Below are 13,532 nucleotides of genomic sequence, written 5' to 3'. Positions count from 1 at the left end.
TATATGTCTGCCTTTAGCTGCCTGCTCCACTACACTGCCGGGTCCCTGCACCTGCACAGGAGGGAGAACAACACAGCCAGGTGAGAGCTGTATCTCCTGGGGCAGTGGGGGCTGCAGAAAATGTGTATGTATGTGTGGGGTGGGGGTGGGGTGGGAGGAGTTGGCTGGGTGTAATTTAAAACAGAGGTTTTCATGGCTTTAATATGATTTTTTATTTTGGGGGGGGGGGGGGGGTGTATAATGTAATACTGTATAATGGTGTGTGTGTATGTGTAAGGTCAGGGGCGTAACTAGTGTAAGGCAGCCCCCGCTGCCGCTTGGGGGCGCGGGGGCTGCGTGGGCGCCGGGTGGGGGCCGCTGTCCGGCACTGCTGCGATTAGTGGTGTATCTATGCTTTGGCAGGCGCTGGGTGTAATGAAGGAGCCCCAGGTTAGCGGTGTGCGTCGGGCTCGGCGGCTGGGCTGTGCTTCCATAGCACACAGGATCTATTGCCTTCCGGATCCCCTGCAGCTGCCTGCTACATTTATTTTCTGCGTCTCCGCCGGCTGCCTGGCCATTTTAAATGCAGCCATGGCTAGTGAGCTCAATCAGAGCTAGCAGCTCGGCAGCCGTTCTGATTGGCTGCCGGGCCGCGAGCTCTGATTAGTTAATGAATTTTCGCCGCATTTGAAATGGCCGGGCACTGCGGGCAGCCGGCGGAGACGCAGAAGCTAAATGTAGCAGGCAGCTGCAGGGGCTGGCTGGGGCGGGCTGTGATGTGTCCCCGATGCCATTAGATTTAGGTCTAGTGACATGATGATTGCGTGTGGCTGGGAGGGATCACCTGATGTATCTTCTTACTGCCTTTCCGGCTGTCAATGTCAGGCAGCGGCTTAGTCACTGCTGTGACCAGCCGCATAGGAGAGCTCTGAAAGTGGGCAGGGCTAATGGGGCTTAGCAGGGCTCCATTAGGGTCGGCCATTAGTGGGGCTCCATGAGAGGGCAGGGAGGATCATGCTAACGTCAGCATGCAGTCAGCAGATGGGAACAGACAGTGGAGCAGTGGCACGCTGGTCGCCAGAGGAATGAACATAAATGCAGCAGCAAAAACTTCCTGGATGTCAGGCTGCGCGCCACTGTGCAGGGGAGCAAGCTGCTGTCAAGGAACATCCGCAGAACCGGGGTCCAGTATAAAAAAAGGGTAATCTTTCTGGCTATGGGGAGAGATGGGGCTGCGGGGTGGACACAAGGGGGGCTTGGACACCAGCCTGAGGAAATCGGGCAATTTGCTCTCCAGCATGCCCCACAATAATGATCTATATATGGGGGGGGGGGGGGGGGGGGGGGTGTACACCAAAGCTTTTTGGCAGGGGGGAGCAAAATTTGTAGTTACGCCACTGTGTAATGTAACAGCAGTGTGTGTGTGTACTGGCTGTAAGATGGCATGCTGTGTATAATTTAATATAATGGTGTGTGTGTGTAATGTGACAGCAGTGTGTGTGTGTACTGGCTGTAAGATGGCATGCTGTGTATAATTTAATATAATGGTGTGTGTGTGTGTGTGTAATGTGACAGCAGTGTGTGTGTGTGTGTACTGGTTGTAATATGGAGTACTGTGTATAATTTAATATGTGTGTTATGTGGCAGTGTGTGTATGGGGGAGCTGTGCGTAATGCAGGGCTCGACAAACCCCGGGGCCAGGTCGCCAGATTTGCCAGGTATCAGATCACACTGCGCAGAGTGGTGGTTTCTGTCAATGCAACAGCCGGGCAGAGTGGGGGATAATCCCCCTGGCTCCGGCTGTGTCAGATCAAGTCCGCAGTGTGGAGATGGCTTGCGACCAATCGGAGCTCGCACTTCGGGAGCCAAGCAGGAGCAACAGTGTTGGCTCCTGATTGGCTGTCAGACCACAAGCTCCAATTGGCCCTAAAGCCACCTTGAGTTTTGAAATAGCCACGCCGTGGACCTGATCTGATACAGCCGGAGCCAGGTGGATTGTCCCCCACAGCGTTTGTCATTACCGCGCATTGTAGCGGTGGGGAGGGAGAGAGAGGGAAGAGGAGGAGGGGTAATCCCTTATGGCAAATAGCATGTTACCCCTGGCAAAGAGTATGCAACCCCTGGCATCAAGCAAGTGGTATAATATGTAATGGGTGTGTAGCATGTATAATAGGCATTGCAGTTCACACATTTTCATCCTGGCTCCTACATTTTTAAACATTTGCCAAGCCCTGGTGTAATGTAATAGCATGTATGTACTGGGTGTAATATGGGGGAATGTGTGTAATGTAATGTAGTGGTGTGTACTGACTGCAATATGAGGGGAGGGTGGTGGGGTAGATGTGTGTAATACATACTTATATATGTATAGGCAGCAAAAGAGGCAGAAGTTTTCTTTCACATGTTTAGTGCAGTGTTACAGGAAGCAACATCCGTAACTGAATCAGGCCCAAAGTGTTCCAGAGTTTTCTTCTGCCACTGCAGGAAAACCCCATAGTGGCCATAGGTGCGCCCATAGGTGAAGTTAGACACGCCCTCTGGGCAGAGCATGACACACCCTATCAGTGATACGTTGCGTTCTTTTAGCAGCTCAAATCTCCCTGAAATTAGTTTTCAAAAGTAGGCAAGTATGATTAACCCCTTGGCAACAAGCTAGAACCACTGGCAATGGAAAATAACCCCCTTGGCAACGAGCATTTACCCTTGACAAAAAATAACCCCTTGGCAACATCCAATAACCCCACCCCTGGCAACGCATATTAACCCCTTGGCAACGAGCAAGAACCCCTGGCAACAGACATTAACCCCCCCTTGGCAACGAACAAGAACCCTTGGCAACAGACATTAACTGCTCTTGACAACAAGCAATAACCCCTGGCAATGCATATTAACCCCTTGGTAACCGACATTAGCCACCTTGGCAACGGACATTAACCCCCTTGGCAACGGACATTAACCCCCTTGGCAACAAGCAGGTAATTTATAATTTATTAGAAGCCTTACTGTGGGGGGGCAATGTGGTGTGGCATAGTCAGTGTGTATCGATTTTTGTGTGACATCCCATTTTTTGGGGACGGTCCTGCGGGAATTAAACACTGCATGCGTCTAATAAGGCGGGGAGGCTGAGGGCATGGCCAGCAGTTCACACAGCACTGGCCATGTCCTCACAGCGACAAAACGGCACCCAAAATTTTTTGGCGTGTGCCTGCGGCACGCACATTTATTCCTTTGTCCGCTGCCAAAGTTGGGAGGTATGCACCTCTTTTCTGTAGCTCGCCACTCCAGGGGGGGCCCCGTGACGCTGTTGTTCCGGGGCCCAGGATTTCTCTTGGCAGCCCTGGCCACGTATGTGGTACCCTACCGTGTAACGGTGGTTCATTTCCCGCCGTTATTTCAAATTGGACTTTTCTCCCAACATAACATAACGTTGGCCATAAACCGCCAACTGAACATTTAAACACATACAAACAAAGAGGGGAGGAAGGGGAAGAAGGGGGTGGGAGGACAAGGAAGGGAAGATGACAAGTAAATGAGACAATACAGCATTCACTATGAGATAAAGAAAAAAGGGGGGGGGGGGTTCAGAGTGCGATTAATACTATGTAATCTGGCGTAGCATGATCCAAGTGGTATTTTCGAAAATCTTCTGAATTTCTGACTGTATTTCTGACTGTATTTCTGGGTCTAAAGATTGAATAAAGAAGTCCCACTTAGCATAGAAACGAATCACACCTTTCTCAATGTCATGTAGGGATGCCTGACATTCATAATACATGATTTTCAGTAATGAGTGTTTCAACTCCTTAAGCGACGGGGTAACCCTGTGGATCCAGTGGGTCAGGATCAGTTTTTTAGACTGGACCAGTATCAAGCTAAGAAGTGGTATTATCCTTTTTTTATGCGGTCCAAGTGCCCAATTTTTAAAGTTAAGGAAAAGGATGGGGATGGGATCATATGTGAGTTGCAGGTTAAATAAGGTATTCAGGAAACCCAGGACTTTCCTCCAGAAAATTCTAATCTTTCCGCATTCCCAAAAATTATGGAAAAGGGTGGCCCCTATTATCTTGCATTTAGGACAGAGACCCAGATCTCCCGGAACAAAGTGGCTCCTTTGTCGCTGTGATACATAGGCCCTGTTAAGGAATTTCAAGTGGGTTTCCTGAAGAGAAGCAGACTGCAAGTGTTTGAGAGTGGTGGGGAGATTTTTTAGTAATGATTGGGTCGGTGGGAGTGAGGGGATATCAGTTTTCCACTTAATTTCCAACATTTGGAGGAGCTTGTCTCTTGGGAGTATAATGAGTGACTGATATAGATTTCTTATTCTATAGCCCAGGACGTTGTGTGGGGCTAGCAGACTAAGGATAGGATCTGTGGTGACTGGGGATGTAAAAGGTGGGGGTAAAGACTGGGCATAGTGACGGGCTTGCAGATACATAAAGAATTGGGATCGCGGGAGATGGAATTTGTCGGCCAGTTCTGTGAAAGAGAGAATCTTTCCACCTGGGTCAAAAACGTTGCAGATAGCTGCGATGTCCTTCTGACGCCACTCCAGAAATAAGTGATTATTTAGACCTGGGGCAAAGGAGGGTTGCCCCAGAACGTAGCGTGGGGGCTACTAGTTGGGTTCCTAGCAAATCTTTTATGGATGGTGATCCACATTGTGTATGTTTCTTTGAAAAGGAGGTTGTCTTTTATAACCCTTGGAAGCTTGGTGCGTGGGGTATGGAGCAAGGCTGCTGGAGCAAAAGGGTGGAAGAGGGCACGTTCCAGGTTCTCATTGGTGTATAACGACTTGTTCAGAAGCCAATCTGCGGCGTATCTGAAGTGGGCGGCTTGGGAGAAGTTTTGCGCTTGGGGTAAGGCAAATCCCCCCTCAGCTTTAGGAAGGAATAGCCTGGTAAGGGGCATTCTTGGTTTTTCCCCATCCAAATAAATTTATTGGCCATAGTATTATAACGGGAAAGATCTGCTTTAGTGAGGGCGAGGGGGAGCATTTGCAGCAGGTAAGACAGTTTAGGGAAAATTACACTTTTGATCACCGTGATTCGGCCATAGAGGGATAAAGGGAGAGTGTGCCATCTTTCTAATAGTTTTGCAATGGCCTGCAATACAGGTTTAAAATTGGAAGTGTATAGTGCATTAAGGTGCAATGGTATCATAATGCCTAAATATTTCATCAGGGCCGTGCAAATGCTAAACTGACTCAATGCTGGGAAGGAATCGGGGTATGATGGGGGCCAGGCTAGGGGTAGAATACGGGATTTCGCATAGTTAACCTTGAGTCCCGGGAAGGATCCAAAATGGTCTATGATTGCCATGGCTTCCGGGATGGATTTGGGGGGGTTCGATAGGAAAAGAAGCATGTCGTCTGCGAACAGACTTAGCTTCACCTCTCTGGCTCCAACCTTAATTCCTGTTACCGCGGAGGAGGCTCTTAGTTTAATAGCCAGGGGCTCTAGGGCCAGAGCGAAAAGGAGTGGGGAGAGAGGGCAGCCCTGTCGAGTGCCTCGCTTCAAGTTAAACGGGGGAGACAAGTAATTATTGGTCAGAATCTGGGATGTAGATTGGGAGTAGAGATTCATAATTGCGGTTATAAATGGATCTGGGAACTGAAAATTTTGCAGTGTGGTGATAAGATGGTCCCAGGAGACCATGTCAAAGGCCTTTTCGGCGTCTAGGGAGAGGATGGCCTGAGGTGATGGGGATTTCAATGACTGATGGTATTGCATGACTGTGAGGAGCTTCCTAATGTTTACGACAGAATGTCTGCCCCATATGAAGCCCGTTTGGTCCTTGTGAATGATCTCAGGGAGTAGAATTTTTAGCCTATCAGCTAGAATTTTCGTGTAGATCTTGTAATCAGTGTTTAGAAGTGATATTGGTCGGTAGGATGAGGGGAGGGTGGGGTCTCGGCCTGGTTTTAAGATAAGCTTGAGGAGTGCCGAATTAAAGTATGGGGGTTGAGGAGTGCCTTTGAGGAGAGAGTTGAAGAGGGTTGTTAATGGGGTAACCAGTTTGGGAGCTAATAATTTATAGTACTCACTCGTCAGGCCATCAGGGCCCGGTGCCTTTCCTGGCTTAAGGAGACCAATTGCCCTAGATACCTCTTCCTCCGAAATATCTGCCAACAAACTGGTGGCACGGTCAGTCCCTAGGGTCGGGATTGAGGTGGAGGCCCAAAAGGCCGTTTTACCAGCCTGGTCTACAGGTGAGGAGGTGTATAGCTGCGAGTAGAATTTATGTAGGACCGCTGAGATGTCGCTTCCTTTATGATGAAGGGTGCCCGTATCATCCTTTAGGGCGGTGATAGTGGTAGGGGGGTGTTGGCCCTGTAGCAGATTAGTCATAAGCCGATTGGATTTACCTCCAAATCTATGGTATTTGCTTTGGGTCTGGAAGGAGATCCTAGTCTCGAGCTTAGTCAGAAGGGCAACAAATATCGCTTTGGCCTGGGTAAACGCTATTTTGTTTGCATTGGTTGGTGACGTTTTAAAAATCTGATAGGCGGCCGTTAAAGATGCCTGCGCCTCTAAATAGTGCACAGTTTTTTCTTTACGCAAGTGGGAGGTGTAGGAGATTACTGCACCCCGCAGTACAGGTTTAGATGCCTGCCAGTACATGAGGGGGGAGGCAATGGACGTGGATTCATTATTTTGCTTGTAGTCCATCCATGTGGATTCAAGTAGGGATCTAAATTTGGTAGAGTTGGCTAGGTGGCTAGGGAATCTCCAGTTTATGTATGTGCCCCTGTCTTGGGAAGAGTGTAAGGTGAACCAGCATGCAGCGTGATCCGATATGGTGATCGTTTCAATTTTAGTATCTTGAACCCGGGGAAAGGCCTGTGTGGATAATAGCATGTAATCTATTCGAGACAGTGTTCTGTGGGCTGCGGACAGACATGTGAATTCGCGTTCTACCGGGTTGTAAGCCCTCCAGACATCCGTCAGGTGAAGACTAGACATCAGATATTGGATCCCATGGCTGGGGGGGGGGGCGTCTGGTTTTGGCTACTGAGTCCCTATCTAGCACATTGGAGGCCACAACATTGAAATCACCTGCCAATACAATAGTAGTATCCATATATGGTGTTAACAGGGTAACCAAGTTCCTAAAAAACAGTTTGGAAAAGGTATTAGGAGCATATACATTACACATTGTGATCCTAGTTGAGTGTACGGTGGCGTCCACGAGTACCCATCTACCTTCCGGGTCAGTAACAGTGCAGTGCACCTGAGTTGGGGCGCTCTTGTTAGTTAAAATGACAACCCCTCTAGATTTTGAGTTGTATGGGGATGCTGCCAAAAGTGACCAACCCATTGTGTTTAATTTTAAAGTTTCCTGGGGGTTAGGTGCGTCTCCTGGAGAAACACCACATCCGCCTGTAGCTTATGAAGGTAAAGCAATGTCTTCTTACGCTTAGAAGGGACGTGGAAGCCACCTACATTCAATGTTACCATCTTCAAATTAGCCATTATCATCTAATGAGTGGGAAAAGCTGACCGAATTTCCATACAGTGCAACCGCCCAATACCCGAGCCACACACACTGTGTATTAAAATGAATCTGATCATCTTTAGACATATTATCAAAAAGACAGGGGGAGAAGACAGAAGGGAAGAACACGAGGAAAGGAGGGGGAATAGGAGCAACCAGGGGGTAGGAGGCGGGACCCACAAGTTTAACATAGTAAGAAGGGGTAAATCTTGCGTGGGCAAGGTGGGTTTCCCTCCGCACCCTAGCTCCTCAAGGAAAACAAACAATGCAAAACATACAAAGAGACTTCTGGAGTCCCAGCGGCAGAGATGGCCACTGGGTACCATGCCCCCTGGGGGGGAAGCGAAACAGATACATGAGCCACAAGGCTCGCCCCGGCCATAAAAGATATAATTATTCAGGGCCAGCTTGAGGTCGGGACCAACGTGGTCTCCAGGCCCCACAACTGGCGCCGAAACAAAACCGCTAAATATAACATACTTATCAATATACGTTAAGAGAGACAAACAGTATAAAGCTGGTGGAAATCAGATGCAAAAATAAATTCGCACAAAAAAGAAAACCTGGAACTTTTGCAATAGAACTTAAGTAAGTTCTGTGATCGGGGAAGCTGCAGTCCACATGGATAAGTCTCGTAGAGCCAAAGAGTCCAGTGACTCACGGGGAGGGGGGGGGGACGGGACGAATCCAGGTTAGGGCCAGTAAGTAACGATCTCACGTCCAGCGTGGGAGTGACTAAGATGTGTGTCCCCTGATGAATGAGATGGGGGTGGACAATAAGGCAGTTGTAGATTGGACGTCAGGTAGTGGGTTTCAGATGAAGTCACTGGCCTCAATCAGTTTCGGTGTCATCAGGGCCCGCCGGTGAAAAGGAGGCTTGGGCTTGCTCCAATAGGTAGGCCTCTGCGTCTTGTACTGTACTAAACTCCTTAAAAGAATTTCCTGAAAACAGACGCAGCTTAGCGGGATATAGTAGCGCAAATTTCACTCGGTCTTTTACCAGTCTGGTACATAGCGGGGAGAACTCCTTTCTCGCTCTCGTGACTTCTGCAGAGAAGTCCTGGAAAATCAGAAGCTTATTCCCATTCCACTGAAGGGATCGGTTTTGCCTAAATGCCATCCATAGGGCTTCTTTGTGTTGGAAGTTGAGGCATTTAAAGATCACCGGGCGGGGTCTGTTGGTGCGGTCATCGCGAGGTGGGCCTAGCCTATGCGCCCTCTCAATGATTATGCCCGTGCAGGCCTCTGTAACATTCAGTAGATCAGGGAGGGTGGATGAGAGAAAGGCATATAGGTCAGGGCCTTTTAGGGTTTCAGGGAGTCCTATAATACGGAGGTTATTCCTTCTGGAACGATTTTCCAGATCGTCCAGTTTATTCTGCATGGAATAGGAGGATTTCTGCAGATATTCCGTGGTGGTTTTTAAAGCTGAGATGTCCTGGAAAGCTTCTCCCAGGTGAGTCTCATTTGCAGTAACCCTTTTGGAGACCTGCTTAAGTTGTGACTTAATGTCCTGTACAGATTGCTGCAGCTTAGCAGCGTGTGCATCCAGAATGGGGTTTATAGTGTCCTGAATGGCTCTGACCACATCTGCATAAGATAATGCTGTACCCAGGGGTGGCGTTGGGGAGGGAGCAAACATATCTATCTGGGTGGAGGGTATAAAGGGGGCCTCTCCAGCACTTACTTGGGGCTGGGCAGACATTTCCTCTGCCTCAGCCTGTGCTCTCTGTGCCTGCTGCCTCGTGTGCTGTGTGTCGGCGGCCATCTTGGATGTGGCGCCCTGTGCTGTAGCGGGCTGGCGCTGCTGCTGTGGCTTCCCCTGGGGCAGGGACTTTGACATTGGTAGGCTTGGGGTGCTGGTGGGACCTTGTAGGGGCTGGGCAGACATCTCACCCTTCTCAGTCTGCGCTGTTTGTGGCTGCTGCCTTGAGTGTTGTGCGGCGGCGGCCATCTTGGATGTGGCGTCCAGCGTAGCAGCGGTCTGGTGGTGCTGCTGTAGTCTCCCCTGGGCAAATAATTTCTGCATCAGCAGGGTTGGGGTGCCGGCGGGGGCTTCCTGCAGGTTTCTGGTGCGTTTTGAGGGGTCCTGTGTGGCGTGGTGTGGCTGGCTGGCCGGGGCGGTCAGGGAGCTCAGCACTCTGCTGCTGGTCCCATGGAAGCCGGAACCGGAAGTCCCCCCCCCCCCCCATTGTTAACGCCACCCCACTATTGACGCCAACCCGAAGCGTGGCGAGCGCAGCGAGCGCAGCGAGCCCGCGAGGGGCGGCGGTACGTGTCCTCCGACCTTTTCATACCCCTACTATCCACGTCGGCGTGGAGTTGATTTTATAAAGTGTGGCGAGCGCAGCGAGCCACCGAGCCCGAAGCGTGGCGAGCGCAGTGAGCCCCGCGAGGGGTTGCGGATACCTTCACAGGTATCCGCGTCCCCTCGCGGGCTTCACAGGTATCCGCGGGCGCTCGCCACACTTCGGGCTCGGTGGCTCGCGGCGCTCGCCACACTTTATAAAGTCAACTCCACGCCGACGTGGATAGTAGGGGTATGAAAAGGTCGGAGGACGCGTACCGCCGCCCCTTGCAGGCTCGCTGTGCTCGCCACGCTTCGGGTTGGCGTCAATAGTGGGGTGGCGTTAACAATGGGTGGGGCATTTAACATACTTTTTAACCATATTCAATGTGAAATGGGCCATATTGGCCCATATCACATTGTCACCTATGTAAAATCAGGTTGATCGCGTTGATTTTCACTTTAAAAATAATTTAACATTGTTCCCTATGGGAAAATCGCGTTGATCACGTCGGTTGCATCGCGGCCCTTTATTAGGGGCCGCGATGGACACGATCAACGCGATTTTGTCTTTCACCGGCAAATTAGCTGGTGATTGATAAAATCGGGTCCATCGTGTTGATTGTATGCCTTAAGTGCCTTAAACTTAAGGTGCGTACACACGGGGGGGTGGGGGGAGATATATTGCTAGCAATATATTGCTTGCAATATATTGCTGAGCAATATATTGCTCAGTGTCTCCTTTTCATCAGCGACCAGAGATGGTCGCTGATGAATAGGAACCTCTGCTGGGGGAGCCGCAGAGGTAATTAGCTGGTCGCAGGAGCAAGCTCCTAGTGCGTACTTGCAATATTGTTAACGATCCATGCTCCCATGCATCCACGTTAATGACCCCCTCCTTCATCTGAACATGCACAGATGAGGGAGGTGCTCGTTAACGATAACCATGCTGCAGCATGGTCCTCAGTCCCTCATCGCTCCCTCCCCACCGGCATCGGCAAGTGTCAGTGGCGTAACTATAAATATGGCTCCCCCCTGCCAAAAATTTGTGGTGCCCCTCTTCTTTAGTAAATCATGACAATGGTGCGGACTGGTGTGTGCTCACTGGCGTAACTATAGCACCGCAGCCCCCGCCACTGCGGGGGGGCGCTGTGCATATGGGGGCGCCGGGGGCTGCGGTGCTATAGTTACACCTCCCCCCAATCCCCCGCAGGCTTACCTATTTCGCTGGTCCCGGCGGCTCCGTTCTTCTGCTGAGGACCACCACAAAATGGCCGCCCCCATATAGCACACAGTTCTCTGAAACTGTCTGCTGTATGGGGGTGGCCATTTTGTGGTGGTCCTCAGCAGAAGAACGGAGCCGCCGGGACCAGTGTGAAAGGTAAGGCTGCGGGGGATTGGGGGGCTTGAATGGGCGGCGGGGGGCGCCCAAAACGTAGCTACGCCGCTGTGTGTGCTGGTAATGACACCGGCTGCCCCCAGGCGCAGAGGAGGCAAGGAGACTGGGGCGTCAAGGAATATGAGATATGCTGTCACCTACGGTATGCAGCTGCAGTACACAGCCACGAGCCACCGCTGCCCACTACTGCTGAGTGACGGCAAACTGTGTAATCGTACAGGACAGCAGGTATTTTTCAGTGCGGCCAGAGACCGCTGGCTCCCCCAAGCCACAGCTGGGGCTGCCACACCATAGTTACGCCACTGGCAAGTATGTATGCATTGCATAGGCAATGTGAGCATGCAAAGTGTCTATTAACTGGGAGAGATGGACAGGGGGCATGGCCAACAGTTCATTGAACACAGAGCCACCATGGTGAAAACAGGATGCCACACCTCTGATTTCCGTTGTCTCTCCAGGGCTTCAAAACTGGGAGGTATATTAAAGAAGTCAATTTTTATATTATTATTTTTTAATCCTTATTAGTTACCAGCCTGTTAAAATCACGGAACAACATAACAGTATTGTCAGCGCCAGCGACTACGCATGCCCGAATAGAGCAAAACTAGTGCAGACAACATTAAATTCCCCTCATAGAAGTGAGGAGCATCAATAGTCTTTTATTATACAGGATAAGAGAAATCAGAAAAATAGTAAAAACATAAAATCCGATTAGTCCATATTACCTGGCATGATGTAGGTCTCCATGATTTAATAATTAAAACAGCTTTATGACCTCTGGGTCACAACACCATACTCACTTTTTTGTCTTTGTACTTTTTGCCTGTTTAGGATATCTAATCTGCTGCACGGTTGTAGTGGAAGTACCAGGAACCTGGACGATCTCAACACTAGTCAGCCCCTAGGTGAGATTGCAATGTAGCAATCAATTTGTACAGTAACAATTTGTGTTTTATGTGGAATATGACTGTATGTTCTGCCATTTTCAGTGACAGGTGACTCAGACTATGCCAGCATCCCCATTATTCCTAGGATGCAATCCAGAGACTCAGACACTGAATGCCAAGAGTACACTGTGCTTTATGATTATAGTGGCCAGGTAATGGAACTGAGCATCATATACTGTACGCTACAACTGTCTACAAGTAGTCCATTGAAAACATTGTTAAAATATATCTGTGTTTTTTTGTCGACCTTATGTCCATCGACTACACCATCAGAACATGCTCCAGTGGCTATTGCCAGGGAGGGATCTGGACAATCTCCCTCCTGGTAAATTGTATTCGTAGCTCGTAGACTATAATGGCTAACGCCATCACTACTGTAATCAGAAGCAGGCAATATCTGCTCCGGAACCCCTGTAATACTTTCAGGGGATACATACATTTTAAGGGTATTAACTTCTTTTGGGTAATTTTCCACAAAGTGTGTATAATAAATATGCCCCAAAAGCATAAAAACATACAGTAACATTGGAATGACTTTATGTAGACTTTTAAGAAACAGATCCACTCAGAAGGGGAGATAGGCTGGGGGGATAGGCTGTGGGGTAGGGGGTGAGGTTGAGGCAGCGGGGTACAGTGCTAGGGGTTAGGCACTAGCTGAGATGGTTAGGGTTTGGCTGCAGAGGGGGAGGGTTAGGGTGAATAATTTAACACATCCTCAACATGTTCAAACACTGGTGCAGTCGCCATAGCAACCATCAATGAATTCGACCAGATGTTAATAATAATAAAACACATCGAATTTGATCTGATTCAGTGTATGTCCACTTTAAGACTTTTTGATTGATTCTTTCAGAACAGTGATGAGCTGGATGTAAGTGCTGGAGACATGGTTCGGGTAGTAGAGGAAGGAGAAGATGGCTGGTGGACCGTGGAGAGAAATGGACAAACAGGGCTGGTGCCAGCAACCTACATCGGCAAGCTTTGAGTAATGGAATCTGAAACTAGAAATATTGGAGGACATATTGAGTGTGATTCAGAGGTTGATGCAGAAGGATGTGGGACCATTTGTAGACAACAAGTAGATAGACAGCCATTAGGTCGACACCATTAGTTCGACAACTCAATAGGTCGACATGCTTTTAGGTCGACATACCATTAGGTCAACATGTCATTAGGTCAACATGTCATTAGGTCGACATGTCATTAGGTCGACAGTGCCATTAGGTCGACAGTCAAAAGGTCGACATGGTTTTTTCACTGTTTTTTTGCCGAAATGTCGACACAGTCGACAAGGACACAGTTTTAAGTGAACCGCAGCCCCTCGCTTCGCTCGCAATGCTTCGGGCACGGTGCCTCGCTGCGCTCGGCACACTATTTTATTCTCCCACCACGCCCTAGTGGATAGTAGGGCATGAAATACCGCCTG

General features: G+C 49.5%; 1 protein-coding gene across 2 annotated transcripts in view; it reads left to right on the top strand.

Annotated features, from left to right (window-relative positions):
* The window catches only part of PSTPIP1 (proline-serine-threonine phosphatase interacting protein 1), an 82,033-nt gene extending 68,840 nt beyond the window's left edge, over positions 1–13,193 (top strand). For both annotated transcript variants that reach the window (XM_083183155.1, XM_083183154.1), the window contains 3 exons: positions 11,991–12,064; positions 12,149–12,258; positions 12,960–13,193. In XM_083183155.1, coding sequence (XP_083039281.1) covers positions 11,991–12,064; positions 12,149–12,258; positions 12,960–13,091 — 316 coding nt within the window. In that variant the 3' untranslated portion in view covers positions 13,092–13,193. The remainder of the gene's footprint in view (positions 1–11,990; positions 12,065–12,148; positions 12,259–12,959) is intronic.
* The last annotated feature ends 339 nt before the right edge of the window (positions 13,194–13,532 follow it).

Source organism: Crinia signifera, chromosome 4, assembly GCF_055691185.1.
Source record: "Crinia signifera chromosome 4, ASM5569118v1, whole genome shotgun sequence".
In the NCBI taxonomy this organism is placed as follows: Eukaryota; Metazoa; Chordata; class Amphibia; order Anura; family Myobatrachidae; genus Crinia; species Crinia signifera.
This window is presented reverse-complemented; position numbering and strand designations above follow the sequence as displayed.